General features: G+C 47.3%; 1 protein-coding gene across 5 annotated transcripts in view; it reads right to left on the reverse strand.

Annotated features, from left to right (window-relative positions):
• Positions 1 to 23,128, reverse strand: part of SFXN5 (sideroflexin 5) — a 79,102-nt gene that overhangs the window by 24,831 nt on the left and 31,143 nt on the right. For all 5 annotated transcript variants that reach the window (XR_006167658.1, XM_042811910.1, XM_042811913.1 and 2 more), the window contains 6 exons: positions 19,796 to 19,849; positions 19,316 to 19,372; positions 18,386 to 18,451; positions 8,327 to 8,417; positions 5,526 to 5,641; positions 3,339 to 3,424 (listed from right to left, as the gene is read on the reverse strand). Coding sequence is in view for 4 of the 5 variants with exons in the window: in XM_042811910.1 (XP_042667844.1) it covers positions 3,339 to 3,424; positions 5,526 to 5,641; positions 8,327 to 8,417; positions 18,386 to 18,451; positions 19,316 to 19,372; positions 19,796 to 19,849 (470 nt within the window). In the remaining variant the exon portion in view is untranslated. The remainder of the gene's footprint in view (positions 1 to 3,338; positions 3,425 to 5,525; positions 5,642 to 8,326; positions 8,418 to 18,385; positions 18,452 to 19,315; positions 19,373 to 19,795; positions 19,850 to 23,128) is intronic.

Raw genomic sequence — 23,128 nt, forward strand, 5'->3', positions numbered from 1 at the left:
AACCCAGGCCATTCATTGATTCTGTGATTCTATGGTCAGTAGGCATAGTGGGGTGGGTTAAAGTTGGGCTTGGTCATCTTAGAGGCCTTTTCCAACCTGAATGATCCTGCAGTTCTATGTAGCTGTCCTAACACTCTGTAATGCAGAGGTACCAGTGAAGTTTCCATTGTCTGACCCAGTGTCAGTCAGATCCCACGGATGAGTCTTCTCCATCTCACAGACAATACAAAACCAATATTTTCCCGTATTAAAGTTGCCAACACAGATATTATTTATAAAACTTAAAAGAGAATACATCTGCACAAAATAACTGACACCGTGTTCCCCGCATGGCATATGCAGTCTCAAAATAAACATTGATTCTATATGTTAGCTGCTTCAACAGAGCGTCCAAGCAGCAGGAAATGCATGAAACATGGGGAAAGAATGGAGCGCCGCGGAGCTCAGCAGTGGGAGGTAACATTGAATTACTTGGAGAGCAGAGAAGGCGGCCCTGGGAGTTAAAATACACAGCAGGCAAAGAGACGAGAGAAGCCAAGAGAGCTGAAAAAAAATGGCACAAGAGACGAGAGAGGCAGCTGGGGGAGTTAAAACATGCAGATGGAGAGATGGCTGAGAGAGAGGAAAGACCTGGATCCAAGTGGAAAGACGGCGACCAGGAACTGGCCACTTAAAATAAACTTTCCCGACGCCGAGACAAAAAGGAGGGAGCAGGTTCCGCAGAACCAAAAACCACCGCTGGGAGAACGTGGTTTGCTCCTGGGTGCTGCAACCCCCCGAAAAGCAGCACCGTCCCCCGCAGAGCTGTTCCCTCCTGCAGCACAATCGCAGCTGCACGTGGCTCAGGAGAGCTTCCAGACTGGGACTTCTGCTTCCAGAGCCCCAGCCTTCAAACACTGAGCCACAGCCCTCATTTTCTTTTTTATTTATAGATGCTGTGAGGACTTCTATAAATAAATTGATAATACATGCCTTGATAATGACTCCCAGGCTTGATAACAATTCCTGGGCTAACCCAAATTCTGTTAAATTTTAAAAGTTACACTTTTCACCCAATGCTTCAAATTTATTTACAAAAATGATGTCTCACCTCTGACTGGTTGGATGGGGCCCTGGGCAGCCTGGGCTGGTATGAAATGGGGAGATTGGTGGCCCTGCATGTGGCACAATTGGAGCTTGAGGATCCTTGAGGTCACTTCCAACCCAAGCCATTCTATGATTCTATGACTGCACCCTTCATTTAAGAGATCTGTGAGCCCACATGGACTGCAAATCCCTCGGATATGGAAAGAGATGCTTCCACATCCCATAATACCAGCTGCCAAACCACAGCCTCTGCGTGGCCAAACTGCTCCCCACTCTCTGTCCCTCTCCCTTCTCATTCAGGCTTCCAGGAATCCAAAGATATTTAAAGGGAAATCCAACAGTAGGCACAAAGCTCTAAGTGGAATTCAGGCCAAATCCGTGCCCGTGTATTTTACACCTACAGAGTTTCATTTGGTGGGTGGTGACAAGGAAAGTATTCTCTCCCAAACCTGAACTTGGACTGCCTTTTAGTTAAAATGATGACTTTCTGAACAAAAAAAATGCTCCTGCATATCCCCATTTGCTTGACAGATGAATTTTGTTTCAGTGCATCTCGCCCAGAGCATGCCTGCATTCAGTTAAACCTCATGGCATCAGTGCAGGAGGTGGTGATGCCACAAGAACAAAGCGTGTTCCATTATCAGTGTTATTTAAGCCTATGGGTGCTCTGCAAGACCCGGGATGGTTCTCAGCGTTGGAGATGATCATTCACTGACCAATTTTCTGCAAACTCTGAGTTTCTGCACATCGAGATTTTTGGGTGCTTATGGCAACTGGAAGAGCAAAGATCCTCCTGGGATATTATAGTTTGTACTTTGGGGTGGCCCCACTGGTTGAACTGCTCATAGAATCATAGAATGGCTCAGGTTGGAAGGGACCTCAAGGATCATGAAGCTCCAACCCCCCACCACAGGCAGGGCCACCAACCTCCACATTTCATAGCAGCCCAGGATGCCCAGGGCTCCATCCAACCTGGCCTTGAACACCTCCAGGGATGGACGGGGCATCACAGCCTCTCTGGGCAGCTGTTCCAGCACCTCACCACTCTCTCTGTCAAGAACTTCCCCCTCACATCCAACCTCAATTTCCCCTCCCTCAACTTCAAACCATTTCCCCTTGTCCTGCTGTTATCTACCCTTTCACAGAGTTGATTCCCCTCCTGTCTGCAGGCTCCCTTTAGGCACTGCAGGCTGCAATGAGGTCACCCTGCAGCTTCTCTTCTCCATGCTTAACAAACCCAGCTCCCTCAGCCTGTCTTCACAGGAGAGGTGCTCCAGCCCTCTGACCATCTTTGTGGCCTCCTCTGAACCTTCTCCAACAGCTCACCAAGACAGAACCAGAAAGCAACACACGGCTGTGTGAAGTCAGGAGGAACACAGGCTGCCACTTAGCAGGACAGTGCCCTGCTGCAGGAAACAACCACAGCCCTTTGAAAAGCAGCACATCTTGTCAGCAAGGGCTGAAAACACTGACTTCTGAGTTGCAGGTGAGTTTGTTGCTGCATTTTTCCTCACACCCAGCTCATGGGAAGAACTGATCTCAATGTGAGCCTCTGGGTGCTGGAGGGATACGGAAAAGAAATATTTGTAAAAATATTGGGAAGCTAAAAATCTCAGCAAGTACAGAAGCAGACCCAACCCTTCCATTAAGGAGAGCAAATCGCCCAGGGGTATTTCTACAAGGGCACACAAGGCTAACCAAAGCCATGGGTCAATCCCCAGTTGTGTTAATTGCTATTTACTTTGTCAGCAGAGTGCTTTAGAGCAACCACTATCAACAAATTTGTTCAAAGAGTGCTTCCAGCTTGGCTGTCTGGACAAAGGCAACAAGCCTTTTAGCATCTCTGTCTTTCACTGCACTGATGAGTCTCCAAAGACTGAGCAGAAGGAAAAAAACAGAGGTGTTGGAAAGCAAGTTGAGAAGAAGGTCCTATGGCCGGGGCAGGTTGTTGGGGCTTTTTGTCATCAAGAAATGTGAAAGGAGGCATTTAGACATGAATAATAACCCTGCCCACTCTCCTAGTACTCCAGAAGAACATCTGTGAGGAATGATTCTGGTGTAAGAAAAGCTGGAAGTCAACATTTCTATTTGTGCTCTGTCTCTCAACCTACACCAATGGCCAAAATTACCCCCCCCAAAAAGAAAAAGTCTTTGATGGAGCAGTGCTAAGAAATATCACTGAATAACACCTACTGAGGATCTTTTCTTCCCCCCCCTGGAGAAGTGCCCCCTGCATGTTACCCAACACTTACTTTTCCAGTATGGACATAATAATTGGAGGTAGAACCAGTATAGGCATCGGCAGGACCACTCTAGTCAGGGCTGTTTCAAGCAGTGCCTGGAAAGGAAGAACAAACCAACAAATGTAAGACATTTTCAACAAATCTCAGGATTTACCTGCGCTGTGCAGTCGGTGTGCAGACACAGAAATGCTTTGCCTGGCCTCTCGTGTTGCAGACATGAACAAATATACCAGAACACATTTCCAAGTTTGCTATCAGCTATTTGTACCCAAGTGATTTTTGCTCTGTTGCTACAAACGATGGGCTGGAGCCCTTGCTTGGGTGCAAAGCAGAGATGAATGCAGGCAGTAGGGCTGTGCATCTCATAGCCTCTGTGGTGTTTTAATGCACGGGACCACAACAGTCACACCACCATATCCCCACCCAAACATGATGGTGCTGCCTGGCAGATGCTGCATGGTGAAATATCTCCAGATGGGTTAAGGAGCAATGTCAGTCCTTTCTCCCTTATTTGAGTTCCAGCCCCAGCACAAGACTTGCTGTAGAACAGCTTGGCAGCATGACAGATACAAATCCCCTGAGATGAGACCTAAACATGACCATGGATGCTCTAGGAGGCAGCACTGTGTTTCCATTTACCTCTTCCAGCCACTTTTGTCAGCACTCCATGGGATGCCCCAAGCACTCTGACCATGTGTGGGGCTTTGCCAGATGTAGGTAGAGATTACTGCAGGTCTGGGGTGGGAATGTTTACACATCCAGCCAGGTTTGGGAGCACTTGATCCTCTCCAACCAGAAGGTCTCAGAGAGGCACAGATGTGTAGCCCTAATGATCAGTCAAATTTTACACCCCAAAAACCAGCATTGTGCCATTCAGGAAGAAGCATCGGGACAACACGGCATCTGAGCAGAAGTCCTCCGAAATCTAAAGCTTCAACTCCACTTAAATCAGTACCTCCAATTTTAATAACTATTTTCTATGCTGCCTGTCTTCCCCTGGACCATTAGGATGGAGAGGGGAAGCAAGGTCTTGAAGCCAGTGATGTTAAGTGAGGCAAACTGGCTCAATCAAGAAGCTCTGAGCCCTTCAACAGATTGTTTTAAGCTCCCTGTTAAACAACAATATGGAGATATATTAGAGATCTCCCATTTCTTGCCGAGGACTGTAAATCTGTACATTAATTGCTGTCTATGAAGTGCCTTAAGAGCCTTGGACAGAAGGAGCGAGAGAAATGCCAAGCATTATATTATTAACTCCTCTGCCTGGGCGTGTGCTTCTGTACATGCTTTACATTTCAGATGAAAGCCCACTTGGAAACAACACGCCTCAGACAATCAGATGATGCTCAGAAGACAAAAGTATGCAAGAAGGGAAAAAAAGGGAGTAATTGCAAGCAGATGGCAGAGAGTAGAAGGCAACAGGGGAAAAACAAGCCAGGTGTTAGCACAAGGCTACAAACATCTGGCTGCCCTTACGGAGCCTGGGTTGGCAGTGTTAACACAGTTCTGACATGGCAAGGGTTAAAATGCAACTCAGCTTGAGAATGAAGCCTTCCTCATTTAGAAAAAGGTGTAAGTTATGTTTGCTTCGAATTCAACGTGAACTGCTTACAAGTTTCCACTAAGAAATCCTAAGGCTGTGAATGCAGTGGGGTGGTGGTGCAGGATCCCCCTGATGGCAGTCTGCTCCCTTCCAAACCACTGTGGCAAGCCAGTGGGCTGCTGGGCATGACCCTGGGTCCACCAGCATACTCCAATCTATGCATGACATGAGCTTGTGTCCACCAGCACACTCCACTCTGTGGCCACCCAACCACATGCATGGCTGCAAAGAGGCATTAAGTCTTGCAGCTTAATTCTTCATGCATGATGAGTAGAGGCCATCCAGGTCTAGCTCTAAATCATCAGTTCCATCAGTTCCTACAGCTGTGGGAGCTGCTGAGCCTGAATCACAGAATCATTGCATGGCCTGGGTTGAAAAGGACCACGGTGCTCATCCAGTTCCAACCCCCTGCTGTGTGCAGGGTCACCAACCAGCAGACCAGGCTGCCCAGAGCCACATCCAGCCTGGCCTTGAATGCCTGCAGGGATGGGGCATCCACAGCCTCCTTGGGCAACCTGTTCCAGTGCCTCACCACCCTCTGAAGGCCAGCTGTGTATGTGCAAGTGCTCACCAGGTACATCTCAGGTACATACATGTTTTGCAGCAATTCTGGAAGAGCCGACGATGTTTCCATTATTGTCCAAAACATCAATTCCTTCTTCCAGCTCCGTGTGCCTCATCAGGACAACGTTGCAGATATTGGCACTGGCTGAGGATGAGAAAAGCATGATGATTAGCATCGCAGCCCCGGTCAATACCACATGGCAGGCTTCTGTTCTCCACACCATCTCTTCAGCTTTGCTTTCATCAATCTGCCAAGAAGTTTCTGAAAGTCAACAATTCATTCTTGTACTGAGACAGAGATGTGATGCTTAAGAAGGGAATGGTAATAATTTCCTTTAACACGGCACAATCAGGAGCACACTGACACAAAACAATACAGGTATTTCCAGATGTCGGTGTCCATCCATGTTCCCAACTCCCATTGTGACCATTCATTCTACACCTGACATTGAGATTTGGCAAGTCAAAACAAGGCTTAACCCTGCTGACCAGCTGGGCTTGGACAACCAGGCCCTGATTTTGGACAGCTGCTCCTTCTGAAGGTAGGTACACACCAGCTGGATTTACCTCTCTCACTAATCCAGCAGACAAACTCTTCTTAAACAATGAATATGAGGAGCTGTGATGGAAATCACCACAAGTGATTTCATCGAGCTGTGAAGGACAGCTGAGCTTTGAGCTCAGAGGAGGACAGCCGTTTTGTCTGAACCAAAGACACAAGGCTAGGTTGCTTTCATGGACATGCACGGTGTTAGCAGTGCTCCTGCTGACCGTCTGCCCTCATCTTTCATGCTTTAGGGGTAAAAGGGCTCTGTGGACAGATTTTGCAGTGGTGGGCATGGTGGGGCACGACAGGGATGCGTTGGGGTTGGCCATCAAAGCATCTGAGAAATCCCAGCCCTGCACCCACACCTCAGTGGGGACAGATCACCTTCCTGCAAAACCTGCCCCTGCTCATCTTCTGCCCCTCATCTTCTGTTGTCTTCCCCAAATTACCCCCAAATCCCTCACCCAGGGCAACACATGGGGCTGGTGGTCCACAAACACCCTTCCCAGCTGCAGCCTTCCTCCAGGTTCCGTGCAGAAACGCCCAAATCTCTGCAGGAAATCCTTAAAATTTTCCATAGAAAAGCTACTAATTCCTCCAAAAGTTTTTCTTTTTCACAAGCTGGCATTTTCCAGCAACTCCTCCCCCCCCCCCCCCACCACATTTTGTTTTTCCAACCAGAACTAATGCAAAGCCACTGTTGCTGCAGCACCACCGCTTCCAAAAATGTGTTTCTGCGTTGCTTGATGGGTTAATATTCACTAATTAATCTCAACTCATGTCATATAACAAATGTCTAATTTTTTGAGGGTGGTGGGTGGGTGAGCCCTATATGAACGCAGCTCCCTGCAATCAAGGATGATTTGTGGTGACAAATGCTCCTTACACTCGAGAAGAAGAGGAACATACACACACGCACACTCTGTCTCTCTAATATTCTAACTACTGGACCACTCTTCCCATCTATCAAACTATCTGTGGTACCAACCCTTCAGCTCACCAAGCCACAGTAAAAAAGACACCGAGTATTTCATTTAAAGCAAATTTAGTCCCCTGTTTTTTCTTGCTTTCTTTTTTTTTTTCCAACAAAACTGCACCAGAAGAGATGCTCTGTGCTGCAAAGGTGGACTCGACGGTCCTTCTAGGTCACTTCCAACTCAGGTTACTCTATGATTCAATTAACTGTAGGTTTTATGAAGGTTTCAAATAGAAGGGGAAATGAGAAATTTAAATACATGGATAGATGATCTGATTTTCAGAATTTAGAAAAAAAAAATGTGGCAATATAAGCTAGAAATGACTTCTGTGAAAGCAGGCAGTGTTGACTGGAAAGTGGGTTCAGACACAAAAGCAGCTGTCTGCCCTAACCCTCTGTGCACATCTTTTCATAGGACAAGGGGAAACTAAAAGAGGGGAGATTTAAACCAGACCTAAGAAAAACATTTCTTTCAGTAAGGGCTGTGAGGCACTGGTTGCCCAGAGAGGTGGTGGGTGCCCCATCCCTGGAGACAGCCAAGGTCAGGCAGGATGGGGCTGTGAGCACCCGATGGAGCTGTGGGTGTCCCTGTTCATTGCGAGGAATGGGACCAGATGGCCTTTAAAGGTCCCTCCCAACACAAACTGTTATGTTATTGGTGGAGTAGAGTCACCATCCCTGGAGATGCTCAATAACTGTGGAGATGTGGCATTGGTCAGTGGGCATGGTGGGATGGGTTGGGATTGGGGATCTTGGTGCTCTTTTCCCAACCTTAACGACTCGGTGATTCTCTGATTCTCAGGGAAGCTGCTTAATCCTGTGTGCAGTGGAACAAGAGCCCAACATTAGCTTCTGCTTTTCATGTAGAAAAAGCTAACTTTTGCCCTTTGGCTGCAGGCTGGCAGTTCAGAAGCAATGGGCAGGCATATCTTAATTAAGGAATTTACCCAGGTCTGCAAATAGGTAACTCAGAGCTTTCAAAGCCACCAAAACAGCAATTAGCAGGAGGATTCCTGATGTCCTGACACATAATGAAGCATGACAGTACACAAATAAAATAACTAGAGAATTAACTATGGGCTAAGCTAAACAAATTAATTATGGGCTCTCAATCAATGCTGACACGGATGCAACCTGCTGCTCACGACACCTTGGGATGCAGAGCCCACAACTTCCCGTGTGCATCTCTGACTCAGACCCAACCTGAGTTGTGCTCCATCCATCCCCGTGGGTGGATCCATTCCCCATCAGCAGTTTTTACCCACGGTCAGGGTATGAAAATACAGAGAAAAGGAGTGATTTCTTACCAACAGCGGGGAATGGCACAAACCTCTGGATCAAGAGACGAGTGGCGGGGGTAAACTTGTTTGCTCTCTGTACCAGAACATTAAGGCCCACCTTGGAACACAAGAAGAAAACAAAAGAACAGAAAAACAGCAACATTTAGAACGATAGAATCATAGAACACCCCGAGTTGGAAGGGACCCACAAGGATCATCGAGTCCAACTCCTGGTTCCACACAGCACCACCCAAAAAACAACTAGAACTTAGCTAGGAAGAGCAGGACAGTGCCACAGCTTGCAGACAGCAGCAGAACCCTACACAGGGTGGATTGGGCCCCTCTCCATGCACAGAATCACAGAATGGCTTGGGTTGGAGGAGACCCCAAGGATCATCAAGTTCCAACCCTTTCGCCACAGGCAGGGCCACCAACTTCCATACCTAATACTAGTCCAGGCTGCCCAGGGCCCCATCCAACCTGCTCTTGAACACCTCCAGGGATGGAGCATCCACAGCCTCTCTGGGCAGCCTGTTCCAGCACCTCACCACTCCATTCTTCTTTTGGGAACTACATCCCATTGCTGTAGGGTTCTGTTGCGTTGGGTTCAACCCTTGATGGGTTTTAAGCCATTTGCAAGCAAAAGACAGCCAGGAAACCACTGCGTTGCTCTCATGGAACTGCTCCTCACTGCACTTCATGCAATTCAGCAGCATTTTCCAGCAAACTTTCCCATCTGCTAGCTTTCCCATCTAGTCCTTGCCCAGTTGTATTGCTCCAACACAACTCATCCCTCCTCCTGTGGCCGTGCACAACACATCGCTTCACTCCCATCAAATATTTGGGCTACAAAGGAGCTATTAATAGGAGCAAGAGATAGTAGGCAGCTCATTACAACCACAGATCTTTTTTTGGGTGCCTCCTCCAGCACGTGTGTGATGCAGATCTCTCCAGTTTCACAAAGGATCTAAGTCACAGAGACTGTTTCACAGCTCTGTGGTCAGATACTGGTGATAGTTGGAGAAATTCCATCAAAATTAAGTTTTGATCAGAAATTGGGTCATTCACCAAACCAACCCATTAGCAGGGAATGGCTCCAGCCTTCAAATTAGTTCCCCCCCACGATGTTTTTCTCTTTCAAAGAAACAAACACCCAGATAAAATCCAACTGTACCCAACCGGGAATTTTCGGACGAAAACGGAAAAAAGTTGTGAGCAACGCTCGGCCAAAACGTTTTCAGCCAAAAAATGCAGCAAAATTAAATTAAAAAAAAAAATAAAAAAAAAAATCAGCCAAAGCCAAAAATCTGCCAACAAATAGTGATTTGGGGCAGAACATATTTTGCAAGCTGCTACATTATACATGCATCCGCAGCGCATCTCGTCTCTTTGTAGGCTGCGAGGAAGATGTGGAGAAGCACAACTGCTGGGCAAGCCCTGTATAGGCAGTGTTGGATCCCAGGACCCGTAAAGCATTTCTAGAGCCCCAAGAAACCACTGCTGAGACCCCAAAGGAAACCTTCCCTCCTGATCCCAAAGAGCCGGAGCGTTTCCTCTTATTCCTGCCATGAATAAAGGGCTTCGTCTCCATCTTCTTCCCTCTCAAAAACGACCTGATTGCTGTTTTCTTACATTTTCCAAGCTTGGGGATTTGTAGAATTGAACATTCTTCCAAACATTCATCTGAAAAAAAGTGTGCCTGTAGAAGTGAAGCTACAACGGCCCCCAGCACAGTGCTGCCCCGCAGACCGAGTATTTATAGCCTGCAGACAGTTCATCTGCGGAGATGACAAACCGTGTTGGGTTTCCAGCCTCTGCTCGTAGGTTTGATGGAAGGATTTGAACGTGAAGTGGAAGAGCAGCAGGTCTGGAAACAGAAAAGATGCAGCCGAGCCCTGGAGCGACGCTGCTGTGAGGTTGGTGGTAATAAAAAGCATTTTACTTTCAGATTCAATTTGGTGCTGCAGACGAACTCGCTCCTCCACTTACAGCAACCACCCCGCTGTGAATATGAAATTAAACATTGCTACAGATTTGAATCCAATCTCCCGAATTCCCAACACGAGGACCAGGTTTAAAGGACTAATGAGGGTTTGTTTTTTACAGTTTTGCAATGACTCGAGTCGACCTGTGAACTTCTTCTTGCAGATCATGGAGAGGGACAGCAGCGTGAGGGCAAGAGAACATCCAGCCCTGAAATGGAGCTCCTCCACCAGCAAGAAGCCAATGGCTTTAATTCCTAGGGCTGGCCAAAGAACACCGACTGCGGAGTCAAATTCATCATTGGAGCTAAGAAAACAACCGCGGGAGTATTATTATCCTCACCCTGCCCACAGTCTGAGTCACAGAGCTGGGATCCACAACGCTGTGCTGTGCAAACACGCAACGGAGTCAGGTGGGATTCATCAGAGCAAATGTGGTACCTCCAGATGGGCTCGTTTTGCAGTCCAGCCCTGAGAAACGTGCCTTTTTTCAGGGTGTTTATTCTCCTCCCAAGATAGACATTTGTGTGCTCACACAGAACACCCCTAGCGGTGCCCATTCAGCTCTGCTGACTGTGAAAGGAGCCCGGGGACTGAGCTGGGATGAAAATACCCACGGTGGTGATGTCCAAACTCAGGCCCAGTGAGTGCTCCTTGTTGCAGCTGTGATCTCCGAGCATGGCTTTTAAATAGGAGTTTCGTTGTAGAACTGATTCGGGATATTCCCATGATGCAACCCAGACTAGGGGACGGATCCAGCTTTTTCAGATTGCGCCTTCTTTGAGGTTTCATTCTACACAGCCCATCAGCTGGGATGACAGTGCATCCTGATGAGCTGGGGAAGCTGGGTTTTGGGGATGTTGAACTCCTGCACCATGAAACCAGGGTTGGTGGAGTGGGAGACTGTGCGTAATCAGCTACCGAGAGATTCCCTTTTCTTCTCCCTTTCTCTTTCTTTTCCTTCCTGCCCTAAAAAGTTCTGACTTCATATCCACTACAATATGAATTTGAAAAGCGTGGAAAATGCAAGACCAACACCAAAAAAAATCCCTTTTTCATTCTAAAAAATCCAACTTTTTACTTCATGACTGCTAATATTTTTTGAAGCCTGAGGAGCAGCTTTTCAATTCCTCACATCGGCAATGACTGACTCACTTAACAGAGCTCCAACCCTACCCCCCCTTAAGCCAGAGCAGTAAATACATCAGTGGATCACTCAAAAAGAAGTGATTTTGCATTATTTTGACAGCAAATTTTTTTTTTACTAAACAGAAGAAGTCCCACAAAGAAGGCAGACATGGGTTGGAAGATGCTGATGAGATGGGTCTCTACACTTCACTGTGTGGGTTAGGGCTCCACTGATGCAAGGGATTCGGCTTTCACAAAATCATAGAATCCATGGAGTTGGAAGGGCCAACCAGACCAACTTTCCTGCAGTGAACAGGGACACCTTTCCCAGGTTTCAGCAGCATATGGGCCATAGCACACGGAATACTACAGTTTGAGCTGGTTCAGGTGACTTAGAGAGTCGGTTTGGAAGCAGGGAATGGCTCGAAGGAAGCTGCTTCTTCAGCCCCAAAATCACCAGATTGCTGAATTAAAACACCACAGCACTAATTGGATCTGATGAGCCCCATCCAGCTAAACTAAAGAAAAGAGCATTAGGAAAAGGAAGGAAAAAAATCATTCATTAGGGCTGAGAGGTGAAGATGGAGGCAGAGAGATGGGAAACTGGGCCGTTTACCAACTGGAGCTTTACCAAGCCAAGGAGAACAGAATGGAAGAGCACAGGGAAGGGAAAGCAGAAATGAACTAAGTGGAGAAAGAAGTTGGAGAGAAACAAGAGCAAGGCAAGAAGGTAACGTCGGTCAGACCCAAAACGATGGCAGAAAGGATAAGGGCAGTAGCCCCACAGTTGGGCACGTCAGTGGAAGAAAATGGCACAACGATTTGATAGGTGATAAGGAACAAAGAGGAGAACAACAGCTCCCATGCCCAAGGCCTGAATCTGCATCTGAGAGCAGTGTCTCAGCGCACCACGAGCTCTGGCAGCTCAGCACCACGCTCACTGCCTTGGGGACACTGTTTCATGCCCACTGCCCCGTGGGGCAGAGCCTTTCCCATCTCCATAGCCCTCCTTTGGATGCTCTCCCTGGACTCCCTCCAGCCCTGTGCTTTCTGTGCCGCACGCAGTGGCCGGCAGCCCCACGGCGGTGGGTGGCCCACAACCTGATTACGGCCATCACACCCCATTCGCAGGCTGTCAATGCAGCTGCTCTGCACGGCTCACAAACAATTATCAGGAAGAGGGAGTTGGGATTAGAAAAATCCACAGGGGCACCTTCACCTGGAGAGGGAGGCGAAAAATGGTGTCGGTGCGTGCGCGAGTTCAGCGCGCCATGGGGAGGAGAGCAAATGGCCAGTTATGGTGTGAGCAGGAGAGCGTGGGTGCTCCGGACCACCAAGGGACCACTCAGGCCAACAGGTGTTTCTGTCCACTCCGAATTGGGAAAATAAATTAAGATCCTGTTCTTTTTCATCTTGTGAATTTTCTAAGGGTATTGAGTCAGTCCAACTCTAATTTATCTCATCGATGCCTTAGATTGACCCTTCTAGTTTGGGATAAATATCCTGTCCGCAAGCATCACACAGCTCTTCTCTTTTTCCTTCTTCCTTCTTCCTCCTTCTCATTTCTTTCATTTCACTTCTCTCTTCTCTCCTCTTCTCTCCTCTCCTCTCCTCTCCTTCCTCGAACAGAGCTGCCGTATATAAATGCACTCTTTCCCCCATTATTCTCACTCCATGGTGTTACAGTATTTTTATATCTGCATATTTCAGCAAACATTCCCTGGGAACGGCAGAGCTGTACAGTTTGCTGAGCTGTGGGAGCCTGGGCTGCAAGGCCAGCTACTGCCAAAAGCTGGCTGTGACACAGCCACCACGATGCTAATATTGTTTTACAGCTATAATCCTAGGCTTGAATCGTCTTCACCTCTCAGCTTCCTTCGGAGAAGGCAAATAAGATCTTTCTGCTGAAATCCTCCATGGCTTGAGAATATCTTAGGTTACAATGGATGTTTTCAAGACAAAGCACATTTTGATTTTGTGAGATGCTGACTTTTTCTATGGGGAAAAAGACCTGCTTGGTCTGAAAATATCATTTTTGCAAAGTCCATTTGTCCAGAAGCAAGCTCTGCTTTAAGCTGATCTCTTAGATGCACACTAGGCTTGGCTTTGCAAATTAGACTCCTGTACCATTTTTATTTTTTTTTTCCTTTTTTACAACTAAATATAAACTTAGAAGTTCCATTTTTTATGTAACATTTCTGCTCGACCAATTGTGACCACATCTGAGATCCCCACTTGGGTTATGATTTATGAAACCCATGGAAATAAAACCCAAAATCTCCAAGACAAATTACCATGCTTGAAAAACTCAGGAAGCACAACTGAAACCTACAGCAACTATGAGAGCACCAAGGAAGCATTCCCAGGAGTGAGGGCTCTATCAGGAGCTCCATACATCCATCAGCTCTGGTCTTCCCAGTGTGCAGGTTCAGATGTGAGCCCAGACAGACAGCAGAGCATTCTCATACAGCTCTGCAGAACGCTGCTGTTTCTTTACCAACAAGCAAGATGTGTTTTCTTAGAAGTAACATCACTAAGGAGAAAACCTACCTGTGCAACCTGCTGTAGGGAACCTGCTTTGGCAGGGGGGTTGGACTCGATGATCTCTGGAGGTCCCTTCCAACCCCTACAATTCTGTGATTCTGTGAAAACTGCCCCAGGATGACCTCCAAGATGCCTGAATGGGGAGAAGTGATTTCTTGCTGCAATAGTGGGAATTTGAATCCTGGAGCACCTCTGGTTGAGTCCCTGCTCTGAAGAACTCCATCCATCAGAACTGATACCAGGTCACTGGGCTGCATTCCCCTACCCTGAAGCAGAGTCGATAAGTGAGGCCATCCTGCTGGATGCACCCAGCCAAGCAGCATTCACTCCATTTCTACCTGCAGGGACAGGAAGAGTGACAAGCAACCAGAAGAGACACAGCATGAGGGACAAGGCTCAGTGGGCACGGTGGGGGATGGTTCATAGTCCAAAGCCAGTATTTAGGGTCAGAAAGCATGGTGGTCTTTCTGTATCAACACTTTCAAGAGTACAGTGGATCAGTCCTTGAAGAGAAGCTTTCAACACCCTCCTGGCCTCCAAGGCCAGCCATCAATACCAGCACTGGGCACTGAGGTTATTAATGGGTTATCAATCGCCTGATTTTTTAACCCAAGGTTAGCTAGTAAGGTAAACCAAAAGGAAACATTCATGCCCTGCTTAGTTGGCCTTAAGTTACACTAGGGGAGGGTTCGTGTTTAATATTAGGAGAAATTTCTCCAGCAGAGTGGTCAGAGCATGGAGATGTGGCACTGAGAGACCTGGTCAGTGGGCATGGTGGGGATGGGCTGGGGTTGGACTTGGGGATCTTAGAGGTCTTTTGCAACACTGATGATTCTGTGATGTTTCAAGCACGCAGACCAACACAAAAGCAGAGCCTGGCGGCTGTGGTTACGCGCCACTGCAGCTCTGGTTTTATACCAAAGACAAAACACCTACTTTTGTTCTGAACCTAGCTCAGGTTGCTAAGCAAGAACAACACATTTCTCTTTGTATTGACAAGACCTGAGCCCACAAACAATCCTAAACATTCTCTTAATAAAAGCCATCTATAATGTTACATAAGCTGGCATACTTCAAGGAAGGAATCTGGCCACATTTTTAATGGGGACAAACCCCACTTGCTCTTCTGTCCCAAGGATGACAGATCTCAGACCAACGCTTTCATTTCCTCTTTCATATCAGGTGCTGATGGGGAGCAGTGTGTCACTGGCAGAAAGGAACACCATATACGACAAGTAAAAAACACCAGAGGTGGAGGAGATCTGGTACATTGGTTCCTCCGTCTCCTTGCTCTTGGCCAATCTTAAGGTCCTTCCTTCTGAGGTCAGCTCTAGCCTTGTCTCAAGCAATACTGTACTGGAGAAGAAATAAAATTCTGGCACAGATTCCTTTGCCCAGAGCTATTCTGTGAATCAGGCTGGGAGTAGAACCAAAGAACTGTAGAACGGTTTGGGTTGGAAGGGACCACAAAGATCATCTGGTTCCAACCTTCCTGTCACAAGCTGGTTGCCAACCACTAGATGAGGTGCCAGATCAGTAAGGTGGAAGGAAAAGAAATATTGAAAAAAAGAAATACTGAAAGTTACTGAAAAAATATTTATATATCCCATATTAATGCATAGTAAATAAATATTAATTCCTCTAAAATTCCTCATCCCAAAGGACTGCACAGCAGCAGTCCCAGATCTAGAGCCAGATCTATGCTGCTTCTCTGCAACGGAGATTTCTCATTTCTCTCAAATGAGAAAGGAATAATGTTACTTGCAAAGATTTGCTGAGACTTCTAGTTTAATCGCAAGAAGTGTAAAGCCAAAATCTGCTCTTCCATCCACGTGAGAAAGCCGTTTGTTTGTCCCTCTCTTCAGATGAAGCCGCACAGGCTTAAGACGATGGGAAGCAGCATCACAACCCAGCTGATCTGTCACTTCCCCAGCCTCCTCCCTGCATTGCTTGCCAACTGCAAACATGGAAGGGGCCTGCTTTAATTAATACCGGGTCTCAGCAGACCACTGGAGGCAGTGGCACTTGTTTTCAGGTCATCTGGTCCTAATAGGCTCACACTGGGAGGTGATTTATTGCTAACTGACAGCAGACACCGGTTAATGAGGGCTGAGGCCTTAAAATCCGACATAATGAAACTCGAGGCTGCTGCTAAATTATTTGTCATCACCATTTACAAAAAAAAAAAAACCAAACCAAAAAAACAAAATAAAACCAACAACCTCTTGAGGAGCTGCTGGTTATTAATCCAGATATTTACAACATAAAAATCACTCCCTGCCTGCAGGATTTTCTCCAGGCTGCTCTGAGCCAGCAATAGGGGATTTCTGCCTTGCTCCTGTCCCCAAGGGCTTGTCTGTTCAGGGACCTCAGTGTGTGCAGACTTTGCCATCTTTTTGCAAGTGTCCACTTTCAGTGCACCCCAAGCACCACGGCTGACCCCACGCTGAAGCCAACAGACCTGCACATATCAGGAAGGAGGAAGCAGCCTTAAAGCTGCTGCCTTTCACTGCTCCCTCAGATGGAAGGAGAGCTGCCACCTCCCCATAGCAACACTGCACCCCTCAGATCTACAAATAACTATCTGGTTGTGCATGTCCCTATTCATTGCAAGGCGGTCGGACTAAAGGAGCTTTAAAAGGTCCCTTCCAACTCTAAGGATTCTATGATTCTATGCCATACCTTGCAATACTCTTTGCAGGCATCAAGTGCCTTCCATAGAAGTCCACTGCAGTATGGCATCTCCTATCAGCAATGCCAAGTGGCCCACGTGCCACCAGTGGTGACAACCACCCTGCAGAGCCTGCAGGCCACTGCTGGTTGGATGCAACTCCTTTATCCCCAGGTCTTTGGGAAGCTTTTCATGCTGTTTCAGAGGATGAGTTTCTCCCACTGGGGTTCCCTGAAGTGCTTCAGCTCCTTTGCAAATCAGCACAAGAGGAATGAGAGCCATGCCACCATGGTCAGCTCTGCTCTTGGCCCAAGCAGTCTCCTTATGGAGCCCATCAGCTCTGTGGGGTGACAAAACTCTGCTGATATCACTTCTCTCTGCCTCCTGCCCTCTGTCTATGGGGTTTAGAAGTATGGAAGCTCATTCCAACAGAAGGCTGGTCAGTGTGCACAGGTTAATTCTAGGAGAGGCAGCCAGTGAGAAAGCCAAGCCAACACCATGGAAAACCATCTTACTCCCATCTACATAATTCTTCTAACCATCACCAGTTGGCTCTGTAGAAACACTGTAAAGAAGTCTTAACAAGCCCACACAGCCTTTTGCCCCAAAATGAATTAGGGAACCCAAGCAGTGTGGTAGGCAGGCTGAGTGCTGACTGCCCAGGGCACAGTCTGTTGGCAGAAAGAATGCCTGCAGGAGGACATCTGAGGCTTGAGAGAGAGACAAAAAGTTTGGGCCACAGTAAAAACAAAAATTAAAAAAACACAAAATATCTTTAAGGATCTTTAAGGTTGGATATCAGGAAAGATTTCTTCTCCAAAAGAGCGATCTGGCACAGCTGCCCAGGGAGTGCTGGGTCACTGTCCCTGGAGACGTCCAAGAACCGTGGTGATGTGACACTTGGGGATGTGGTCAGTGGGCATGGTGGGGTTTGGGCTGGACTTGATGGTCTTTCAGGTCTTTTCCAACCTTCATGATTCTATGATTCTTTTAATTCAAGGTGCTGAGCCACCAGGGGACAATCTTCAAAGCCTGACTGCTCAGATCAGCTATCACACTGCTACTCTGCAGCCTCACCGTCACACTTCTTGGCATTTCAGCCTGGACTGGGCTAATTCACCAGCATCTTAATGCAGAATCATAGAACGGCCAGGGTTGGAAGGGACCTCAAGGATCATCAAGCTCCAATCCCCTGCCACAGGCAGGGTCACCAATCTCCCCATTTCATAGCAGCCCAGGCTGCCCAGGGCCCCAAACAACCTGGCCTTCAACACCTCCAGGGATGGACGGGGCATCCACAGCCTCTCTGGGCAGCTGTTCCAGCACCTCACCACTCTCTCTGTCAAGAACTTCCCCCTCATATCCAACCCCAATCTTCCTTCCCTCAACTTCAAACCATTTCCCCTCATCCTGCTGTTATCTACCTTTCAAAGAGATGATTCCCCTCCTGTTTGTAGGCTCCCTGCATGTGTGGATAATTTGAGTTCACTCAGCAGCAAAGCAACAGCGCAGAGACCCAAGCAGAGCACAGTGCAGGACATGCTGGCAGCAATCAGTGGCAGAAGTCTCCTTCTGTTGAAAAGCTTGGGCATGCATGGACAAAGACTCCTCATGGTTAAAATATTTTCTTGTTGTTTAGACTGAGCTGTGTCAATTAAAATCTAAACATGCTTGGCAATTCAAAGAAACATCTCAAAAGCACTGCAGTGCTGCTGGAAGGGAGCAGTTACTTAGTAGTGTAATACATAAAGCGTTACCCACTGCTATTGAGACAGCACTTATGACAGCTCCCAAGTAGCCCTGGATGAACTTGGACGTCGGAGAAGGCTTTGGAAAGAAAAACAAAACATATTTTCAATAAACAAACTTCTGGTTATTAAAATGCAACTGAGCTGTTTTTGTTGTTTGGGGGTACTTTTTCTTTTTGTATTTTCTTTAAACCAGAGACAGGTTTAATTTTGTCATATTGTTCTGTGACACACGGTCTGTCATCTAGCAGCAGCAAGCCCAAGGAAAAACGTAACCTCATGAACAAGGTTAAAGGGAATGGAAAATTAATTGGCATCACAAATTGTAATAATAGCAGTTAAAAGAATATGTGAAAGAAATTCAGTAAGTGGGAAAAAAATAGAAAAAAAAACATTGCTATTCTTATACACATGCATTGAACCCCAAACTCTCCTTATCAAACATTTGTCCTTGAAATGCTATCACAGTGAGTTGGATGGTTTCCATCTCAGATTCCTCTTGTGAGCTCCCACATCCCCACAAGACACGAATCAACACTGAGGAAGGGGAAGAGAGCAGGGCCAGCATGATGCCTGGGCTGCATACTGAATGTCCTCATGACACAGAAGGGTGACCAGGGAGCCTTCCTTTGCTATCCAAACACCCAAACAGACATTGCTTCGTGCTCATTTACACACCCAATTTAATTCATACTGATTAAACCCCACCCTGGCTCAGTGTGAAGGCACTGAGCATTGCTCCTGAGCTTCAAGTGATTTCGAGATCCTTGAGCCATTGACAGCCACAATGAAATGGAAGTCTCTACAGGAGAATGGCCAAGCTACAAATTCAACACAGTGCCTACTCTGCAGTTTCTATTAACAGCCAAGAGACAAGACTTATGTTTCCATGTCAAAACAGAGCTAGCACGCAGCGCACGCCGCATATGCTGGGTCTCCTCACCTTTGTCGCATTGCGGTTTGCATAGTTGACGCACGCATTGTGGCTCTGATTCAACCACTACAGAGGAAACAAAAAGAGAGAGATGTAAACGTAACCTTGCAGAAAATCAGGTCTACAAACACGGGAGTGCCATCTCCTTTTGGACCCGTCTGTGATTTGCCACATCGTTGTACAAGCTCTTGCATGCACCGACCCTTAGAGCTGAGATAGAAACGCACGCAGCTTTCACCAGCACTCCATCCACACAGAAGCACAACAAGCACTTGATCATGAAAATAAGCAACTAGATCTAAAAACCAGATCTAAAAACAAACCTTAAGGCCACGGTATAAAGCAATTTTAAAGCTAAAAAGCCATAATCTCCCCCTAACGTGCCACAAAGCTGCATGCACCAGGCTGTCCTGAAGACACAAGTCAAGGCTGCTTTCCTTTGCATGACATCCCCCACCCATTCAGCACACAGAGGCAGATGAGCCTTACCTGCCAAAACACAGTGGATGCTATCGTCTGGTTGGGCAGAAGAAGACCAACAACCTGCAAGAGAAGAGATTAGTGTTAACATACACATGGTTTGTTGATGCTCTGCTAGGCAAGAAAACAGCAAGCATAGTTCTATTGCCTCTAATAAGATACGTCCATGTGTGAGCTTTATTTCATGGTGAGTGGCCAGAGCACAACCAGGAACAAGCAGGTGAGGGAACAGAATCACCCAGGAAAGCAATGAGGTTTGAACATCTGAAGACAGGAGTGCCACCCAGAAGCACGTGTGCTCCTGATTTGGAGCCACCTGTTTTGTTCAAAGAGAACTGCTGATCTGAGCCTGTATGTATGCACTGTCCACGTGGCACTGCCAGCATCCTTGGGATGCCTCAAAATACCATTCAGGCTCATTCCTGCAATTCTTCAGAGAATCCATCTCTTGCAGAGGATGCAGTGCTGCCAGAATCCTTCCTGCTCTGCTTGACGGCAGCCTGTTCCCCTCAAGGGTAAAAAAAAACTGAAAAAGCATAGAGCCATAAAGGTTGGAAAAGAGCTCTGAGATCCCCAACCCCAACTCAACCCATCCCCACCATGCCCACGACTACATTCCTCAGTGCCACGTCACCATGGTTCATGATGCTGACTCCACTTCCTCCTCAGGCAGCCTCTTCCAGTGCCTGATGGCTCTTTCGGAGAAGAAACGTTTCCTAATGCCCATCCTGAACTTTCACTGGGGCATCTTGAGTCCTGGGCACACTGCTGGCTCATGTTCAGCCAAGTGTTGACCAACTGACCCAGATCCTTTTCCTCCATGCAGCTTTCAGGCACGCTGCCCTGAGGCTGTAGTGATGCATGGAGCTGTTGTGAAGGACCCGGCAAGAAGAGGAGATGGAAGGAAAGCAAAGAGGCTCCCAGCAATAAACCCAATGAGCAGGGACAGGAGTTCCTGGGTAAGAAGCAGGTAAGAAGGGAACTAGGGAAACCCCACTGTGAAGAAGTGGGGCTTCGTAACATCACTGTCATTTTCTCTCTTCCCTCTATCTTCTGATAGTTTATGAAGGTGCTCTTCACAGCACGAATTCACATTTGCATCTTCACAAAGAGTACAAAGACCGAACAACTTTTAATTCCAAATGTGTTGATTTTTGGGCTGCTTGGGTATCAACGTGGTCTGAAATGTCTCTGGGGCAGGTGGGCAAGAAGACTCCAAGTTCACCCAATGCTCACAGACCATCTCAGCACCTCTTCCTTTATGGTCGTTCCCGGCAATGCCGAGAAGAATGCAAACTTCTCCATTGGAGCACAAGCACTGCCACAAGATGAGGAGAGCTCAATCCAGCCCCATACACCTGCAGCAACAGCAGCTGAAGAGGAGCCAACCCCCACGCTCGACGACATCGAAGAGAAATAACAACAAACAGAGGGGCGGTAGGGCTGCGAGGCCGCCCTCATTTACATCTTTCCTCTCTTTCCTTCCTCCAGCTCTTCCTCCTCCAGCCTTTCTCCGAGTTGCAGCCGCTCGGTGCGCTGGCTGAAGGCCAAGACGTGCGAGTCCCACCGATTCGCCGCTCACATTGATGATGAGGACCTTGTTAATTGCACTGCTGTCGGTCAGAGCCACATGAACTCAACAGGTGCGACCCCATCCTCATCCCAAAACCACCGAGTGCCCCATGGGGACCAGGGAAGCTTTGAGGAGGAAGAAGGAGACAAGCAGCCCCCGCAGCAGCAGCAGTCAGAGCGCGAGAGGGAGGGAGAGAAGGGAGGGGGAAATAAATAAATAAAAGAGCACCCAAAATCTGTATGACTGAAAGAGGCACGTTTAAATGCAAACTCTCCATATGTGCAAGAGTCTGTCAAGAAATGTACAGTTTCACTTTTAATTACTGTCAGGGGAAAAAATAACTAAGAAGGAAAACAAAATATATATTAAAAAAAAAAAAAAGGGGGAAAAAAAGAAAAAAAAAAAAAGCTTCTAAGCACTAGAAAAGTACCAGCTAACAAAATTTAATTGCCTATCAGGTGCAAACAGCCCTTTGTGGCTGCAGACCAGGGCTGCAGGCACTTTCCAGACGTCTGTCGGCTCTCGGCATGTCTGCAGTGGAGTTCTCATTTTGCAGCCTCCAGCCCTGCTCTATTTGCCTGTCACCTGCAATGGACACAAGGCTCTGCTCCAGGTATTCCCCAGTCCCAACAAGGCTCCTCATCTGAATCCCAGAGGACAAAGGAGCGGGGTTGCAAATTTCACCCACCCGTTTGGTATGGAGTTGTCTGAAACGACAATCAGAGGACTTGGATACCGGACCAGGAGCTTTCAGAACGCAGCCATAAAGCGTAGAGCCTTAACAGTGGTGAGTACAAAAAAATGGGGAGCCTGAAAAAATGGTGAGCTCCAAAAAGTGGCAAATCCAAAAGATGACAAACCCAAAGAGCACGAACCAAAAAACTGGCAAGTTCAAAGAAGAAGAACCCAAAAGACAGCAAACCCCAAAGACAAGGTGCCCAAAAGACCATGAACCCAAAACGTGGTGAGTTCGAAGAAGAACCCAAACACAGCGAAGCCCAAAAATCATGAGCCCAAAAGACAACGAACCCTGAAGATGATGAACCCAAAAAGTGGTGACCCAAAGAAGTAGAACCCAAAGATAGCAAACCCCAAAGACGATGAGCCCAAAGGACAATGAACCTCAAAGATGATGAACCCAAAAAGCAGTGAGCCTAAATAAGGAGAACCCAAAGACAGTGAACCCCAAAGACAACGTGCCCAAAAGACCATGAACCCAAAAGGTGGTGAGTTCAAAGAACTCAAAAACAGTGAGTCTAAAAGATGGCGAGCCCAAAACACAACAAACCCTGAACATGGGGAACTCAAAGGAGAACCAAAAGACAGCAAACCCCAAAGATGAGGAGCCCCCCAAAAACACTGTGAACCCAAAAAAACCTGTCGACTCTCAAAAAACAGAACCCAAAAGATCCGTAAGCCCCAAAAAAAGAAAACCCCCCAAAATTGTGAACCACAAGAAACCTTGAACCCCTGAAACAACATGAATGCAAAAGGGCAGTGAGTCCTGCCCACGAGCTGGATCTGCTGGCAATATGGCTGGCTCTTCCAGCCCAATGAGCACTCACCAAAAACGAAATGTTTTACCCCGTTTTCATATGTCTGGAGGAAATGATGTGCCCAAATGGTGCTGGGCTGCATAACCTAAGCTCCGACAAACCTCACTCATTGGCTGGGAGCACAAAGCAAGGAAGAGAGAAACCTATGGAAGGTGAAACCTATGGAAGGTGAAAAGGTGGATGAAGGTTGAACCATGCACACAGCCTTAGAAA

The sequence above is a fragment of the Centrocercus urophasianus genome, unplaced genomic scaffold, assembly GCF_019232065.1.
Source record: "Centrocercus urophasianus isolate 14NV4802_14NV808 unplaced genomic scaffold, USGS_Curo_1.0 seq_13, whole genome shotgun sequence".
Lineage (NCBI taxonomy): Eukaryota > Metazoa > Chordata > Aves > Galliformes > Phasianidae > Centrocercus > Centrocercus urophasianus.